The following is an 18,909-nucleotide window of genomic DNA, read 5'->3' on the forward strand; positions in this document are numbered from 1 at the left end:
CATTATTGTTAGCAGTAGCATTTTAACAGTTTATGTACAACAACAGTGGCTGGTATCATATTTATATTGTTCGCATGTTTTTTGGACTATAATATAGCTTCCCACCATAATGTAACTAACTTCACAATTCACAAAAATGTACAAGCAGCAGAAACTGATTTTTCCTGTGATTTCATACTTAGGTTAATTCTTACAAACTCACTGCATACTTACCAATTACTTAAATAATTACATGTTTCTTATGCATATGTAAAAAAAAAGCATGACATACCTTTGATAGCAGGCGGGACTGACTTAGTTGTGCAGAAAGTACAGACTTCTGAGAAAGGTCCCTCCCCTGCATCATTGACCGCCTGTATTCTGAATGAGTAACAAGTGGATTCTGTCAGCCTCTGTATCTTGTACGTGTGACTTGGTCCCCTATAAATGGGAATAAACCTGGAAAGAATAAAAATAAGAACATGTAATTAGACTGGAGTGGCACTGACGTTTCTGGCTATTAACACGTATCAGCACAAAGTATTCGTATTGGGAAAACTGGCACAATGTGCTTTGTAGAGCTGTTAAAGGCAAGTATAAAAATGATACATTATTAACACACTAACAATGGTTAACAGGTTAGGGAAAGCAGTAGTTCATTGTCCCTTTGGCAGCTACTACTTGCCTTGCAAAATGGTTATGTGAATTATCAGGAAAAACATCTGTAAATGCATTTCCTACTACCTGGCAATAAAAACTGGCTCAACCTGCACTCCGCTACAATACACTGTGTGCAGGGCTGGTTTAAAAGTATATTTAAAAGCAGATTAATACTTTGAATATTTTATTGCTTGATTTGGACTGTATTCACACATTGAGACCCAAAGAACACATCTTACACTCATTGTGTCATCTTAAGCCAGAGTAAGTCTATTTAAATCAGAACACATGGACTGCACAATACATGTGTAATTTATTACACACTTCCCAGTTTTGAAGAGTTGACAGACTGAAGACAGCCAAACAGCAGAGATGGAAACAAATTCAGAGAGGATACGTGAGGGGGACAAGGAGGATGGAAAAGGACGCCAGCCCAGGAGCTCTGCGGGACGCCTGTGCTGGCAGCTCTGCTTGTGTGCAGGCTGAGAACGAGACATGGCACTGAAGAAGCAACTTCTGAAATAATTCCATTGGCAATACCAAATATCGGCACACACCAACTTGTCAAACAACGTATTGAAGAACAAAATCAATGTCAATTAATCTAGAAAATAAAAAAAAAGGGAAAAAAGGGGAGGGGAGGAAAAGAAAAAGGTACAGGTTTCTAGAGATACTCTAACTTCTGTTTTCAATTGTTTGACTCAGACAAATGCTTTTCAGTAATAGTCATATGTTATCAAACAATTTCTAACAGACCCTGAGCCCTGCGTGCTGAGCAGAATGGTAGTGAAGCACCCAGCATCTGGCATCAACCTGCTTCGTCCCCACTAGGGAAACAAGGTCTTGCAATAGTCCTGAATCTGGAGAACATAAAATTCACAGTGTAGGAACACACAGGTTTGTGTTTAGTTTTATGATCTAGTACACTTCTTCAAATATCTTAACCATTTCAGCCAATTTGAAATTACCAGGAAGCCAACAAAGAGTCTTGTTTTTGACCTGTGAATCTAGGTGCTTGCTTTATCCTGGATAATAAGTCCTTTGGCTTTGCATGAGACACACAGTATAACCAATTTGAGCATTTCAAAGAAACCAGGTCTGTCATTAGCTCTCAGGGACAGAAATCAATTCATATTACATTATGATTGAAATCCACAGAAGTACAAACAGAGAGATCAAGAATCATCTGTAATAAAAAGAAATGTTCCGGTAATTTAAATTGCTGGAAATGTACTCTGAGGACTAATGTGACTTCCTACACCCACAGAGTTTTAGTGAGCCCCTCACCTGGATTGGAAATCAAAGATCTATGCCCACAAGTTTAAGAGGAGATTTTAGAAACAATTTCCAAAGAAGATTTTTCTTTTCACCCTAATGCTTACACAGTTCTAAAGACTGACTGCCGCTCCATATTTTTGAGGCTCACGTAAGCAGCTACGGCACATTTCAAAAGTCTACCACAGACCCATTCTCATGGAATAAAATTTCTTGGGATTCACTGCACGATGAACAAAGCACACGTATTTAGGACAGCAATAAGACTGAAAAGACAAGATTACTTCATCTCTCCCTTTCCAGTTCTTGTAGCGCAATCAGGCAGCTGGCTCAGACACCACTGCAGTGCTCACAGCAGTGCCGAGACTTGTCTCTGATCCTGATCCAAGGGGAACAGATAGCAAAAAAATGCAATGCAGTATTTTAGACTAATGCCCTCTTTGTAATCCTCAGTGAAGCAAGGTAAGCAAGGAAGGATAAATACACCTTAGCAGCTACCACACAAGCACACCCATACCCCAGTCTGGGCTTACAGTACACTTGCTAGACATATTTATATGGTGAATACCAATGCCTTAGTTCTGAAATTACACTTTCACCTTTTGAGTATGATTAATGTTACATAACACAGAAAAAGTGATCTGGGAAAACACTTGAGCTCCTTCTGTCATTTCGGAATTGAATTAATACTCCCATCCGGTTTCTACCTCCACCATTTTTTACTTTGCTATCTCTTTCTCACAAAACATCTGTAATGAAAGCTAATGAAAGCAAAAACTATCACAGAAAAGCTTGCATACATGTTCAATACACAAGACTGCAATGGAATCACGCTTAAAATTCTGAGATTCAATCATCTTTGAAGAAAGAAGGCTTCCAATTTTGGAAGAAGAAAGGCTAATTACTAAGTCAATCAAATTCAATTGCTGTTAGGCTTTACTATGACAGTACTGCTTTGTAATTGTGTTTGAAGATGCAGATCATGATGTAAAAAACATAGTGAAGATGAAACATTTCCATTCCAACATACTAGTGATTTTTTGATAATGTATTATTTTCATTATGTATAAAGTAGGTACTTTATACTCCACCAGGATTATTTCTGTTGTTTTTAAAAATAGTGTAGTTATTTGCTGTAGATGGCTATAGACTTGGAGACTTACCCTAGATTTATTTTCAGTCTCGCAGGTCTTCTGCTGAAGAACCACAATGAACTTAAATCTGAACCAGTCAGTGCGATTGCACGTTGCTACTGTGATGTCTGCATATATTAAAAACTTTCTAAAGAAAGACAATTTGTACATATCATTGTAAGCTGATTTTTTAAAAGCACAAACATGAGCTCTATTTATCTTTGCCTTCTTTACAAGCCTGACATTGTTCACTGTGCTTTATCCAGGCTGTGTTCCATGCATTTTCTTAAGAACCAGTCAGCTTTGAGCTTGTTTGCAAGGACTTAATCTCTTAATGCCTTTAAAACTTGACTTAACCTGCATATAGAAAAGCTCCCATGTTTTCTATCTCCCTTTCACCTTCTTCCAGCCTCTACTCCATTCTCCATCTGAACACAAAGAATGAGTTTTCCTTCTCAGATGCTGTGGGATGGTCATTAACAAAGTACAGCATGAAAAAATCTTTCTGGCTTTTCACAGTGACAGCTGAAGTACACTGGGAGGGGCGACATTTTCCTGCATCCCACTTCACTTACCTAACAGAGCTTTACATCCTTCATAAAATGAATGTGAGAAAAAACACAACATGCTCATTCTCCAGCCTCTACCTGCTCAGACCACTCCTGTGAATCTCTGAAACATGATAATAAGCACCAAAAATTTTTCAATTCCAAGAGGTTTGCTCAGTTGAATTTAGAAGACTGTATACCTTAAACTGGTACCCTGTCTTTGAAAAAGAAGACCTCTGTGGGTTAATGGCATTCTCGATACAGTTGCATTATGTTTTTCTAAAAAGTTTGCACCATCCACAAGTAAATCTGTATTATTCAAATGTAACATGTTGCGGTGTTGCCTCTCCTGTCCAGTAAAGTAACAGCAGAAAAGGAAAATAAAGCAACTTTCTCCAGGGAAGGACAGACTCCCCAGAGGTGACTTCCCCCCTCAGCTCACTCGAGCAACCCCAATTATCCCCTTCCCAGACATTCTCATGTCGGTCACGGATTATTCATTTACTTACACACAGTGGAGAAGAGAGAACACAATGTCCTAGAATGATTGTTTGGGAGAGACCACTGCTGTTCGTTTTTCATCAATACTTTTTTCTTTGTCAGCGAAGATCTTCTTGGAAATGTCTTATGTTGCAGCTATCTTGTTTCCTCCACTCCAGTCACTTCCAGTCAAGCGCAGGAATATGAATGTACTCGCTCTACCTGTGCTCATTAGTTCTCAGCACATTTTAATCAGCAGGTTCCCTTTCATACTCCTGGGTTTTGTTTACATTTTTAGTGACCTGTTTGTCCTTACAACAATTCAGTTTGAAAGAAAATCTACCATACAGCACTAAGTAAGAGAGCAATCCTGAGCCAAGTACAAAGGCTAAAATAGCCATGTAAAAGATTCTGTTACTGCCTCCCAAAAAGATGTGGTGAACTGCCACTTTTTTGGCTGGAGAGAAATCATTAACACAGCACTGGTCTGACCTGACGACCTGAGGCTTCATTTCAGCATACACAGGCAACTGCAGAATCAGAAACCAAAGTACATGAATTTCACAAACCAACAGCTCTTTTAATACTATTACTGTGACATCTCTTATCTGCACAATTATATCGCCCATCTACTTTTTTACACCATGCCTCTATTTTAAGGAACATTATCAAACACTCACTGATTATTGTGATTTTCTTTCCCCACCAGCAAATCCCTACATTCCAACATGCCAACCAGCAAAGCAAAGCTTCATGACAAAAGCATCTAATCCATCCCTCAAGACGGAGAACATCCTTTTTTTGAAGCACTTGAAGAGAGAGAAAGCTGCCCAGCCCCTCTGCTGGGCCCAGCTTCTCAGCAGTTACTGCATCTGCACTTCATTTTACAAACTCAGCTCCGATCCCTGAAGACCACAGTGCTCCAGTACGTCCCTATCTCCAGCAATGCCAGCAAGGCCAGTGCTCCCATCGTCATGTTCTGCGTGTTGGAATCTGCCTGCATCCCAATCACTCCTGCTCCCAGCCAGAGCAGATCGGGAGGTTTAACACCTCTTGGCTTCCTGTTGAAGCTTGCTCCTGCTGATTCAAGAAAAATACCACTGACCCTAGACGCCAGAAGTAGAATACAATTAACTCACTAAAAGAGGAACGATGAGAAAAGACTTTGGCAGAGGAGTCCTGAAGCCAGGAGCTAAGTAGAAAGTACGAAGAACTAATTAATACCTCCCACAACGTGCTCACTTACCCTTCCCCAGCCATGAACATCTTGAGATCTCACTCTGATCCACACCTTGAGTATAGAGTGGTCTTTTATTCAGGTAAACTGGCAGAAATACAGGAGTAAAGTCACTGCACAAGTTTTTAATCTCTGCTATATTTAAAATCTTCGGCTTAAAGAGACAAGCTGCCCATTGGCAGCATCCCCCATTCTCATACCCCAGTAGCAGGCTGACCCAAACTTTTCAGGGCTGCTGGCTGAATGGCAGCTTTGGGGCACCTCTCCAAACCACTTTTTGTTATCTCCTTTGGCAGGCAGGTGCTGAGGGAAGGCAAACACCTGGGCAGGGGTTCGCAAAAGAGTTTCGTGCTCCCACAACCTCCCCCAACCCCACCCTCCAGTCCTAACTTGAGGTCTGGCTGAAACATGTCTTGGTCCCTCTGATCTGAAGATCTGTTTTCTAGGAGATATCTTTTGGAAAGCTTATAATGTATGCTTGTTCATAGTATGGTCAAAAATTAACCTCCACAATGCACTGTCAATATAGTTTTTGTTTATAGGCATAATAATAACAGGACCCACCGAAGGAGGCAATTTTTCCTTCCTCATACTTAGAAAAGCAAAACTAAGTGGAGCGTGGAAAAAGACAGGGAGAGAAGTGATAATAGTCAGATGAGAAGAGTTTTGTTTTCTTCACTTAATTACCTAGCACATTTGCAGGCTAAACAAAGAGTACTTGCAGCAGAAAACCAATTTTTAGCTTGCTTCTACTAGATCATCTTTCATCTGCTGTTGAGTTTGATCACATAATCCATATTTACCACAGATATTCACTTGTCAGATGCCTGGAATTATTGAAAATGAAGATACCTTAACCTACAGAAGCTCCTACATAGCAAGAATTATATTTTTTGGAAAGAGCTTCTGGGCACATTCAAGAGGAATGGAAGAAAGATCAGCAAAGTGCCTGACATGGTTCCTGTGTGCAGCCAGATGAGAGGCCAACGAACAGACAGGAAGAACAATGCTGAGCACAGCCTAATGTGAATTAACAGCATCTGAATGAAAGATCTAGGAGAAATTAGGGAGAGCATCCAGTGGCCTGTTGAAACTATACAGTCAAGAAGAACTAGATTACTAGGCTGCTACCAATACCATGGCTTGCAACAGAAATATGTTAATAATAATCCCTAGATATAAATAACAGCAGGCTTAAAAAAACTACAACAAAAGAGAGCAAAACACTGTTCAGTGGTAGCAAACTAATGCTCTTGCAGCCACATGCTTTTTATCTTCCCTGTGCAGCATTACAATCCACTTTCCTACTACGGCAGTAACTAACAGTGTCTATGAACCTTAAACTGAAACTCGTTCAGCACATTGTGTTCAGAGCTATTTACTGGTTTGGCAGTCTCAGTAATCTGTTTCGGCACAGCTTGCTAAGGAAGCCAAGTGTAGTCTCTAGTTTACCAACTTCGGCAAAATGAAGTTGGAATCTACAGTTGAGCTTTTGGAAAAAATGGTCAAAATGTTACTGTTGCTTCAAGCTGAAACCCAATTACCACTTTAGATATTAAATAGTCATTATCCTGATAAGGCATTATTTTTCTTGTGAAGTTGCTAGAGATGTGCACAAAATAGTTTCTGTTATGGTGACAATCTTTGGTCTGGATGCTGCTCTTATTTATGATCTACTGTCTGGAATATTCAGTTACACCTGTGACGTCTGAAGTGCCTGCAGATGCACACTAATCAAAATACAAGAACAAATTGGTCCACTGTGTTTCTATGTTGTTAACTACTAATTTTCCCACCAAACCAGGGATTCTTCGAACACACTTATGGAAAACCATCTAACTCTGCATCTCACTAGATTCCTAATATCTGAAACATCTAATCTCAAACATTTAACATGGTTTTCTCACACCTCACTTTGTCGTAAAAGATGACGCACACAGTTAACTCATCTCTACTAAAAATGTTGTTTTACTCCTGTTTCTAGGAACAAAGATGGAATACATCAACAAGTTAAGCTGTTTACACTTGGAACAGTCCTTCCTCTTTTTCATACTGCAAAGCCCCAAGTATCCATTCAGAATACTCTAAATAGAAGTATCATTACTATTAATAGCAATACTCATCTACACAATGCAACAGTATGGAGGGAAGTGTCTGAAAGACTTTTCTGAACATTAACGTTCTATTTAGCCTGACTTGCAGAATAAACTGTAGCATGCCATATGTCTTGCCGCTAATTCTTAATTTCCTTTCATCATTGTTTTACCCAACATGAAAATGATTTTTCCTGCAGGTTTTGCAAGGATACGGTAATGTATCTCATTTTATATTTTAATAGAATTTCACAAGCCAGTAGGCCTGATACATACCAGTAATTGCTGCTAAAATGGGTGTAAATTGTCTTGATCAAATCATGAGTGCAAACAATTTTTTAATTAGACTGCTTGAAACTTGCAGTAACCAGATAATGATTATGCTAGTCATCAGGCAAAGGCAGCAACTTACTGCTCTGTGTTTCTCCTCTACCTTCCTTCACGTTAACGCACAGCAAACATATGTGACAAGGTTCATACATCTGACCACGTCCTAACACACAGAGACCGTACTTGGCATTACCTTTCTGCAAAGACTCAGATCAAACCATCGGATACAACATTGCATTTCTACAGGCATGGAAATGGCACTGGACACTGTGACAGACGGTCTCCTTGTTCTGGAAAAACAGGAAGACAGTTTATTCTCCTACATACAACTTGAGCATGCCTAGGCAGACAAGGTTGCCAGTACCACCGGATGAAGAAGACAGAAGGGTGACAGAATCACTGGAAGAGCCAGGAACTTCCTACATGGAGCCTTTCTGCAGAAAAAATGAGCCCATCTACATCTCTGCACTGGCTTTATTGTTCAAAGCACATTTTAATTTTCCTTGGAAACCACCTCCTGGCAAGTGCTTTTGGTTCCTCTCATCTTGGAAAATATTGGTGCAGATTTTTATAATATACTTTACGCTCTTTGTTACAGGCAGTGACATAGCCCACCGCGCAACTGCAATGACAGTACTACCGGGAGCACCACTAACATCTGGGTTAGCAGGCATGGAAGCTGATGGGGTGATACATCTCCCTTGAAAAAATGGAAAATCTGACTTGTCTCCCCTGCTCATATTCAGGCTCCAAAGCTTCCACTCACCACTTACCAAAGAGGAGCGAGGAAGGACAACCTGAGCCCTGAAAGGCAACCGAGTCCCTGCCAAGCTCCCAGCTCAGATGTCCTCTGCTGCCTGCACCAGCACAACAGGCACCACTGGAAGGAGGGATGTGAGGGGTGATGCCTACTGAAATACATGTTCAAGTTCAGGTAAAATTCTCCAAGTAGAAGAAATTAATTTAAAGGACTGTGCTATCTGTTGACAAATGTTATTGCTTCCTTGGAGTCGCTAGAAGTTTCCAGGACTACACCAATGTCTGTGACCTTTGGGACATTCATAGCCTAAGAAGAAAGATGATGTTTTCACAATGACTGCGCCAATTAATATTTATAGTCATTAGGCAAGTTCTATTTTGTGATCAGTTTTTCACTTATATTGAAGAATAGTATTTCCTTAAATGGCAAGCACATACACTTTAGCAAAATATTTTAAAACAGTGTAGTACCCACATAAATGATCTTTCATATGCTATGAAAGGGAAATACCACTGTTTATCAAGTGATAACAGGTCATAACTCATTTTTTCAGTAAATAACCATAACAAAAGCAATTACAGTTTAGAATGCCAGTAAATACCATCTCTTACAATTCACTTACAAAAAGGCTCTTAAGAACTGTCGATGATGCTTCGTAGATATTCTTAAAGAATATGTCTAATTTGCTTCTTAGCCAACCTTACCAATGATTATCCCTTAAAATACAATTATAAATATTTTGATTCTATATACACACAAAAATCACAGAGTTAACCTCAGATGCAACATATGTTTACTGCAACATGTAAAAGAACTACGAGCAACTGACAAATGACCCACTAATAATGTACTTGCTAATTCTCTCTTTCAGGCTGGATTTTGTAAGCATTGTAAGACACTAAGAGGTATTAATTAGTTGTAGGAACAAATAAAGACTAATTACCAGTACAGAAAAAAAAAAAAAATCAGAAGCATTACTGTAATTAAGTTCATTTGTTTCACTTGGAGAGAAAAAATCCGTAGTATTCTGGAAAAGAGCGCAACTTGATTAACATGATTTGCTTGATGTTACCAGAGTTAGAAAATTAAGTCACAACGGTTAGCTTATTTAAAAAAGAAATACATTTTATAGTCCCCTTTACATAAAGGTTAACTACTCTCAACTAACATTCCCATGTATTGTGCTTTCTAGAAACAGATTTTTTCTTCATTTCCAGTTAATGCTACACATAATTGAAAGAACAAGAGATGCTAATTTCATCTTCCCAAATGTCACACACGGAAGAGCAAATGAGAGCTAAAGCAATTTCACTGCTGCCGTGCATACCTCTTCAGGTCCCTACATTAATCAGTGACATGAGATTTCCAAGTATTCAGGTTCACAGGTCTTGCAATCAATGAAACATTTAGTCTCCAACAACTGGCCTGTTACACCTCATTACAGCATGGAAAATTTAAAAACAATCCTTAATGACCAAGACATATTCAAGAGCACAAGCTGACTAACACTGCATAAAACTGGAGCTGTATCCTTACAAAAAGGCCATTAAAGCTAACAGGGTTTGAATTTGACTCACTGACAATTTCCTTTTTTTAAAAGAAAACACTCATCTTTGTTTGTGAAAATGCTTCATCAGCATTTTAAAGCTAACCCCTCTCATAAAACTCACCAGTGAGCAACATTAAAATAAACAAACTGCATGCCCAGATTGCCTGAAGAAGCGAAAACTGTAATACCGAGTTGAGGGATATCAATATAACACAGATGAAAGTAATTTCAGGTGACTCACAGAAGACAGTAACAACACCTTTCGAAAGACTAAGGGTATGACAGAGGTTAATTCTGAGTTATCCATGTTTACACCACAGCCTCTTCCCCTGCTCTGGTTCTATTTCTAAACAGAGAGGATACCATGGAACCTTCCCACAAGTCTTTCAAAACATAAAAGATTCCACACTATCCTTCTAAATAATTTATTCAGTGTCATTTTTCAGCAGAGACTGGCATTTTTTCCATTAGGTGTCCACAGTTTATGTACATCAGTCTGCTACAGCACAGCACAATTAAAGAGGCCAGTGATGCTCCAAGAACTGTATCCCAATATTTTTCACAAGCATACACATGACTGAGTAACCCCTCAGTCACGATGGGGTTTATTTTATGGGAATGACCTAAGATAAGACCTCCTACCTCTGCAACTAACTGCTGTTTGTACTAATTCATGTGTAGGCTGCCATTGTCTGTTCATTAGGGATGACAGCTCTCCTGAATGTACAAAACTTTGCTGCCGTATCCTTTCAGGAATGTCTCTCATTGTGATCAACACACACAATGGGGAGCAAAAAGGGACTGTCGGAGAGGGAACAAATAAACAGATCTTATTGCCAAGACCTGCCAGCTCCAACTGTTCTCAAACCGTGCATCCATTCTGCTCCTGTGCTCACGCTGGTATGTGCTTCATCGGCCGGAGGGCTCAGGGCTATGGCTCATTTCAGGGATTATCTGAACTAGTTACTACAAACCCAACCACCAAAGGAAGCCATTGCATGCAAGGACTCCATTCAGGCAGGAGACAAGCCGTGCAATGTAGATGAGTAGCTTCTCCACATCTTTGGGAGTTCACGTGGACTATAAGCCAAATTTACAGCTAAGACAACCTAGCAGAGTAAAAACTTGAAATTTCTCCCAATTAACAGCTCTAAAGATAGCATTTGCAGTGGGAAAAGTTTGTGCAAAAGCAAAAGAAGATACTAAAGCCTTGTGCCAAAAGCAAAGGGGAAAAAGCTTCCCTTCTCTGCTACCAGGTAACCTAATGTATTTTATTTTTACAAGGAAACATTATTTCCTCCAACATAAAACCAGATTTAAAACCATTTATAGTTCTTCGCCATCCTACCTGCAGTGCTACATGAAAGCAAACAAAAGAAGCCTGTTGGATATTTCTTTAGAGCTGACTTGATCACACGCTGCTGCAGGTGATGGGCTCCTGCCAAGCACCATGGCACCCTAAAGAAACTGTTTTTATCAGTCCAACTTTCAAATGGGCATTTATATTCATTGGACACCTCTCAGTATTAATATAGGGGAGCATGTACCCTCTCTGCATCAGTACAGTTGAGACACTGGAAGGTATTTAGGCATTATTCATGGTGGTTTTATTACTTACAATTAGAGCTTTTGGGCCAGATCTTCAGCTCTGCACAGCTCTATTTACATTGAAGGAATTGTGCTAATTTACACCGAATTACGAGCCATTCTGAAGGTCTCTAAGGATTATCTACTCGATACATCAGTTATTTTACCTAATTAAACTAGTTAAGAGTGTTTCTTACTAAATTATGAGCCATCTATGATATTTATACATTGAAGAGCTCAGACTGTTAGGCAATACTCACATATTGTCTTTCTTTCCTTCCCTTTTTTCTACTGAATGTGTCTCATTGCAACTTCTGAGATGCATTATCTAACGTTCCTAGAAAAAGTTTGCCTGGGAAAATACTTCTTACTGAGAACTGACTGTTTAATGTTCATTTTTGTGTTTTTCAAACGTCAAAAGCTCTCATGGCTTTGAAGAAAATTTTAGGGAAGTGAAACATGGTGGATGAGCTCTTCTGCATTCCTATTTTGTAATTATTGTGTAGCTACCAAGCTTGTATTTTCTAATGCTCCAAACTCTTGCAGCTGTAAAATCCCAACCATCATGTTGCCCAAAATCACCTGTTCCGTTCAGTTTTGCCTCTCCTAGACCTCTGATTTTGTAACTGTTTGTTTTATTAATACACACAACACGTTGGGTGAAATATCTTTGTTCTGTATTTACCAAAGGGTAAAGCACTATGACCATAAAACTCAGTATTAACTTTTATTGGCAGAGGGGGCAGGCTTTTGCTAAAATTTCAACAGTAATAGCACTGATTTTTGTTGTTGTACAATAATCGTAACAGCTCTGTTACATAATTTGTTCGGTTAGACTATAGGCACAGAAAACCTACTAGAACAGCATTTCACATACACTTATATACACATCAGCAAAACAACATTTTTCTCACTGTGATTCACAACTGTGTTATGATGAACCAGAATTAATTTTCATTAACCCGAGGAAAATATTCATCTCTCTTACCTTTTATTTCTGTCTTCTATCTGCAAGATATAGACCATGTCATCGGTAGCGTGAAGCTTGGAACTGCTGTCTCCCCATTTCAGCTTCAGGCTCTGAGGACCTGCTGCAGCACACTCTAACCGAGGAGGCAAGGGTGGTAATGGCCTGGTTTTTGCTTTAATAAAGTGGCTAAATGGTCCAGCTCCAATTTCATTGACAGCCTGGATCCTGATCCTAAAAACAAAGAACAAAAAGGTAAATGTTAAATAAAACACTTTCACAAGGTTCTTGGTATAGGTAAGTCTCAAGAAACAAAACAGCCTCCTGGACCTGACTGCGACTAGCAACCTGGCAAATGAAAAATTCTGCAAATTTAACAAGTATTATAATCCTGTTTATCTTGTAAGAACTGCAAAAGTGAGAAGGTTTGGCTGAGCAATGTCAGAACCTGGCAGCAGTCCCTTTAACTGCATGAACAAGGGACAACAGCTCAGACACAACTGACACCTGGAAAACATAATGTGTGTAATTATGAGTAAATAAAATGCAGAAGTGTGTTGTGGTTTTCTATCAAAGGTCACAAACTACTTTAAGGTGAAATCATTAAGTGAAAGCATTGGTGTAGATGCCACAAAACCTACCTCCATTTTGGCAAATACCCAGAGAACAGTATTATTTTCCTGTGTGCAACATCTCAAAAAGCACACTATTAAAGCACGAAATTCTACTGGGAAGAGCTAACTGAGAATGTTAAACCCATAAACCTTCCACAGGCCTTCCACAAACTGTGGAAATATTAACCATCAGTGACCTACCTATTAGAAGTTGGACTCCTGTCATTTTCACAAGATGCAAAAAAGTTCTTGAGACATTTCAATCACATTCAGAAGAAGAGAAAAGCAGCTCATCTCCCTAGATTTAATTTGGAAAGATTCTTAAGACTGATCCAGTCTTCTAAATTCTGTTTCTTTCTTAAGATAATGACTCTTGGCTTCTGTTTTGTCACCCTCCTGTATCTGTCTGTACCTTATTTTAATAATTTGCACAGTGAGAATCTGTTTATAGGAATGAGTGAAGACTAATAGTCTCTTACTATGGTAACATGAACAACAACATCATAACAAAAATGTGAAATATGCATTTCAAAAGAGCTTTGAGGACTTTAAATATGAGATTCTATGTAAACAGAAATATTGGCACAGACAAGCCTGAAAGGTTTCAAAAGTTTGTTAAATCAAAATGAAAATAAGAGAAAGCAGGAATGGGTAACCTAATCAGTGTTTTTAGATAGATGAGCCTAATTTAGATGGCTCACAGATGCCACTGACTTTGAAAATCCCGTGTACAGCAGTCTACTATTTTCTCATGGGAAAAGACTCTCTACAAGAAGTGTTGCTGCTCCTCAAAACTATCAGCCATGAAGCCACAACTCCCTGGGGAAGGTGATGGGGGAGAAGGGAGAAGAACAGAACCTGCTGTACCTCTGTGGCTGCCTGCTTGGAGAAATTAGAAGAGAAACAGAACTCTCTTTGGTTGGCAAAGCTGCTTACTTTGATTGATGTATATAAAGTGATGTAAGTTCATACAAACAACATATGAAAAATGACTGCTTTGAACAGCATGTTTTCAGCTCTATCATTAGAAAAAGATTAGGCAGAGTTAAAACAATAGCAAAAAAACCCTCCAGAGAACATTATTTAAAAAAAAACCACCTCAAAACATATTTTCTGCAATTTCAAGAACAGAAATAATTAAGTGATTAACAAACATATTGAAAAATAATAGAGCCTTATCTACTTATTAGGCAGCTAAAGTAATCATACACTGTAGGAACGCACTGTGTTCACACCGTCATGTAAAAGTGTGGTTAAACCTTTGCTTATTGACCTAATCATTAACAAGGGTAAAGTATTGTGTGGTGTGGAGCTGCATTTTCCTTTCAATCTTCCTTTCAGTTTCAGGAAATGCATCCTGACCAGCCTGCAACATTTATACAAGGGTGATTTCACCCTCTTCCTCCAAAACGATAGGAAAAAGTTCTAGCGGGAGCTGCTTCTACAACTGCTGCATAACAGCATTTGATACAAAAAGAACCATAGGCTTTTCCAGTATTGTAAGTGAAATCAATATAGGCACTGATTTAATTTCATGTTATGCTATTGTTTGCTTCAGATTGAAAAGTAATTATATTAATATTTAATGGTCTTCCAGTACAAAAAAACTTGCCTGAATTTCCACTAAATTAGCATATGCACATAAACCGTAACAGCTACACTACAAAATGCTACTGTTTTTGTAGCTTGATTATAGCAACATGCTCTCGAGCACATAGCCTTTTTTTGTTTGTTTTATTTTGTATTATCCAAAGTCACAGTAACAACAAAGCCTCTCCTGTCCTCACACACTCTATCTTCAACTCACTTCCAAATGGCAGCTACCACGCTTGAAAACAAGCAGTGACTGAAACCAATCTCTTTCGAATAGCACATTGCATTTCCTAAGGATAAGCTGATTTTTAGGTATGTGCATGAACATATATCTGCATTTACCTGTCTTCCCTTTGACAGGTATTTGCACAAGGTAAACATGTGCCTCTTCTCTCATCTGTTGTTGCTTTCATCTGCTGCACGGTGTTCTTGCTCCCACCTTCTGACACGCATAGATACGCATGCACCCCCCACCACCTCTGACTTCAGAGCACAGTAAGACTGGGTGGCACATCTGTAGTGATAACTTCCACAATTAAGTGTAAACCAATTACTGTTTACAGAACTGATACTGGGAAAAATCAGTTTCTAATTAACATCTTTACTTCTGTGTAAAAGTGGTATATAGACATGAAGAAATATTTGCAATAAAACCACCCCCTGAATTCCTTTCAACTTTTTCACTAATGGTTTCTCGGTTAAAATGCCCCAAACACCATCTTGGAAAAGTGGTTTTAAAATGTGACAATTTGAAAGTTTGTTGTTGTCTTTTTGGTTTTGGTGTTTTTGGTTTTAAATGTAAAGACTACATTTAGGGATAGTACCTAATTCTGCAGACTCTGGACCAATAATATTTTTATTCATTCTCACATTTTCCCACTGTATCTTTTAAACATTTAGAAAAAAAATAAACCAGACTAGGCAAATTTAGAAATCATTAAAAGATCTTTAACAGACCATTCTATCTTAGAAGATTCTTGACCCAGGAAAATAAACACACTAAACAGGATGCTATTTTCAGTTTGGTCACAAAATCCTTTGTATAGTATTCCAACAAACTGAAAAATCATTTTTTAATTAATCTTGGAGTCTGACATGAGAAGAGTTTGACTCGCCAGTTCCCATAAGTGGAATGGCACCAGTTGCAATACACATGTCTGTGGAAACCTGTGGGAGTGAAAATGCCACAGACTTGAAAAGGGAGAAGCCCCATGTTCCACCATCATCATCAGCCTGAACGTACCAGGCAGCAACCACGCACAGCCTGCAGATCCCCGCTCAGACTGCACTCCTCTGGGGCTGGAGCAAGACTTCGCTTTACACTGTGAAGCATAAATTTTGTTTCATAACCCACTTAAGCCTGATCATCCACGTGTATTCTTCTCTCCTCATGTTGGAAGATCTTTCCTTTGATACAGTTTAGAAACTGAAAATGTCTAGAGTTTTTATTCCTACAACAAATCAAAATTAAGTGTTGCTACTAAAACTTAATAAGGCTACTATGTATTTCCATAAACTATGCAACTTCAGAAGAGAGTAAGCATTCTTAAAAATCGGAAGTTGTTTCGTGGTGAAATATTCCAACAGTCCAGCACAATTATCGTAACTATGGAAAGTGTTGAGCAAAGCTTGGGAAAAGATTGTGTCAGAAAACTGGTATTTCTATTACTGTTGCATACTTATTTATTGTGGAATATTTATTGAATCACTTCTAGCTACATTAATTCACAGAAAACCAGTCTAAGTATTATTACCCTATAGTCAGATCTTCCAGAGCTTCATGACTGTCAATAAAGTGGAAATACTGCAGAACTCAGACATATTTCTGCAGCTGCTCACCAGCAGCGATGTTTACATGGTGCTTTTGGGAGGCATCTGCTTTTTGCAACAGCAGCGCTGGTCTGTGTCTGACACTGGAGAAGTCCTCTGGAAATCAGCCCTGTGCACGGCAGAGGCACGCCCCAGTTCCTCCTGCCTTGAATAACACGTGTTCTGGGATGTGAATCCTCCCTGTGGCATGCTGGCTGAATTGGCTACTAAAGCACAGAAACCATCAAACTTGTCGGCTTCGAGCCCACCTCTGCAAAGAGCCCAGAGCTTGCTCGGTGTGTACTTGAGTTGCTCCGGTACAGCCATTCCCACACAGAAGCTGGAAGCAGCAGAGCAATGCCAGACTTAAGCTAACAAGTCCAACGGTGTGGACACACACATACATGCTGTTAGAATCACACTGCTATTCAAAACAATGTCCCATTCCAATTTTGGACTTCATGGATTTGTAATAACCAAGATTTGCTTTCAATTTTGGCTTCCCACAAACAAAAACATTGACAGCGACATTCCAATGCAACTAAAACATATAAGGTCTTTACTGATTTACTTCAAATTCTGCTGAAACTTTGGTAAGAGAGTTCCGAATCTCAACCCCAGCAGTGTTTGCCTTGTTTAGTCTAGGAAAAACAAGGCCTGGAAGAAAACACATTCACTGCTTTTAAACACAGCATGGAATAAACAGTTGAGAGACAGAACAGCTAGATGAGTTAAACAAAGACGACACGAAAAGAAAAGCCATTGGTGAACACACTTAGTTGAGATCAGTGATATCCCGAAAACACTCTTCTGATTAAAACAGGGAGGGCAAAAAACCCACCGCCTTTTAGCATACAGCTTGACAAATGTCTTTCCCACAGATACAGTTATCAGGACACAGATGTTCCCTGATGAAAGACAGGTGTCAAGATAGGCTTGAAGAAGAAATATCAACAAAAGAGTTAACAATCGATAGCAAAACCACTTTGACACATCTATTTTTATTAGCAGAAAAATACTTCAAATTATAGATGAGGTGCTTTTGCAACTCAACTGCAGCCACTTGTCTTCCCTGACAGGTATGAGATGCAAGATTTGGGGGTTTCTTTCTGTTGTTTTATTAAAGAAAAGAGCTTTCATGTATTATTATATCAGATTAGTCATCCGCTGGTTTGTGCTCTTCACAATATTTTTTTTTTTGGTAGGAACTTAGTCTTACAACAATATTTATAATGGTTACAGATAATGCTTGTGCTTTAGCCTTTTCGTTTAGATCAGAGACAAGCAGACTCCCTGACTAAAATTATACGATTTAATATGGTGTTTTTTACAAAATAAAGAAATAAGAGAACAAAAAATCCAGTATGACCTCAGTGTAACAACACTTTCTATGGCAGCAGGAGTAAGAGTTGCATGGACAAGACTGCAGCATGATTCCCTTCATTCCCTATCTCCATTTCCAGGCTTTGAAGGCAAGGACATTTTCCTAAAGGAAGGTGTAGACAACCAAGAACCAGCTAAATAAAGAGACTGAAGAAGGAAGACTTCAGTGAAGAACTGAGATGACTGTGTTGCTCATAGCTCACATTTTGCTTTATCTCTTTTGAGTCTTCACTGAACATGTGAGGAGAAACCAGGAAGTACGAGACTACCTGAAGATGATACTGTTCCCCAGCTGGGTAGCCAGTCAACGGACAAACTCTTCAGCTTCTCATTAGTTTAATTGCGTTTTTGGTTAGCCTTCAATCAGTTGGGTTCCCTGGTCTGGCTTAGGGTAAGATCACAGAGCTGATGCAAAGCAGTGAGCGAGAAACAGGGGAGAACACAGAGATGGAGGGAGGTCAGAAGAATGACAAGAACAATCTGAACTGGCTCAAAGAGTTGTGCAGCTTCACTCATGTGCAGTGTTTTCAGAAAACACCATAAACAAGCTTAGGCCAACATGGTGCTAGAAGAGGTGGCCCTATCCTCTCCCTCCTTTTCTTTTCTCTCTACCCATTTACAAGGTAAAAAACACAATTAGTTTTCAAGAAGACCAGTTTTCCCAGTCTGGAATGGCATGATAGCACTCTGCTGGCACAAAGGAGGGGACAACACTAGGAGGGAAGAAGATTGTTATGTCTCCTTAGACAGCAATGCTAGCTTCAGTCGACCCCAAAACTAGGAGCTTCAATAAACAGTAGAAGACAAAAAAAAGCTTGTACTTCATTACTGCCTTTGCCAAAAAGGATCACAGTGTTACAAGCTAATAGAGACAACAATAACGGAGTCACATTTCCTGGATTTGTATGAGTG

At 39.2% G+C, this 18,909-nt stretch overlaps 1 protein-coding gene across 3 annotated transcripts in view; it reads right to left on the bottom strand.

Annotated features, from left to right (window-relative positions):
- The window catches only part of FNDC3B (fibronectin type III domain containing 3B), a 195,049-nt gene that overhangs the window by 12,536 nt on the left and 163,604 nt on the right, over positions 1-18,909 (bottom strand). For all 3 annotated transcript variants that reach the window (XM_082057207.1, XM_082057206.1, XM_082057208.1), the window contains 2 exons: positions 12,620-12,832; positions 272-438 (listed from right to left, as the gene is read on the bottom strand). In XM_082057207.1, the coding sequence (XP_081913333.1) occupies positions 272-438; positions 12,620-12,832 (380 nt within the window). The remainder of the gene's footprint in view (positions 1-271; positions 439-12,619; positions 12,833-18,909) is intronic.

The sequence above is a fragment of the Streptopelia decaocto genome, assembly GCF_964273445.1.
Source record: "Streptopelia decaocto genome assembly, chromosome: 6".
Taxonomy (NCBI): Eukaryota; Metazoa; Chordata; class Aves; order Columbiformes; family Columbidae; genus Streptopelia; species Streptopelia decaocto.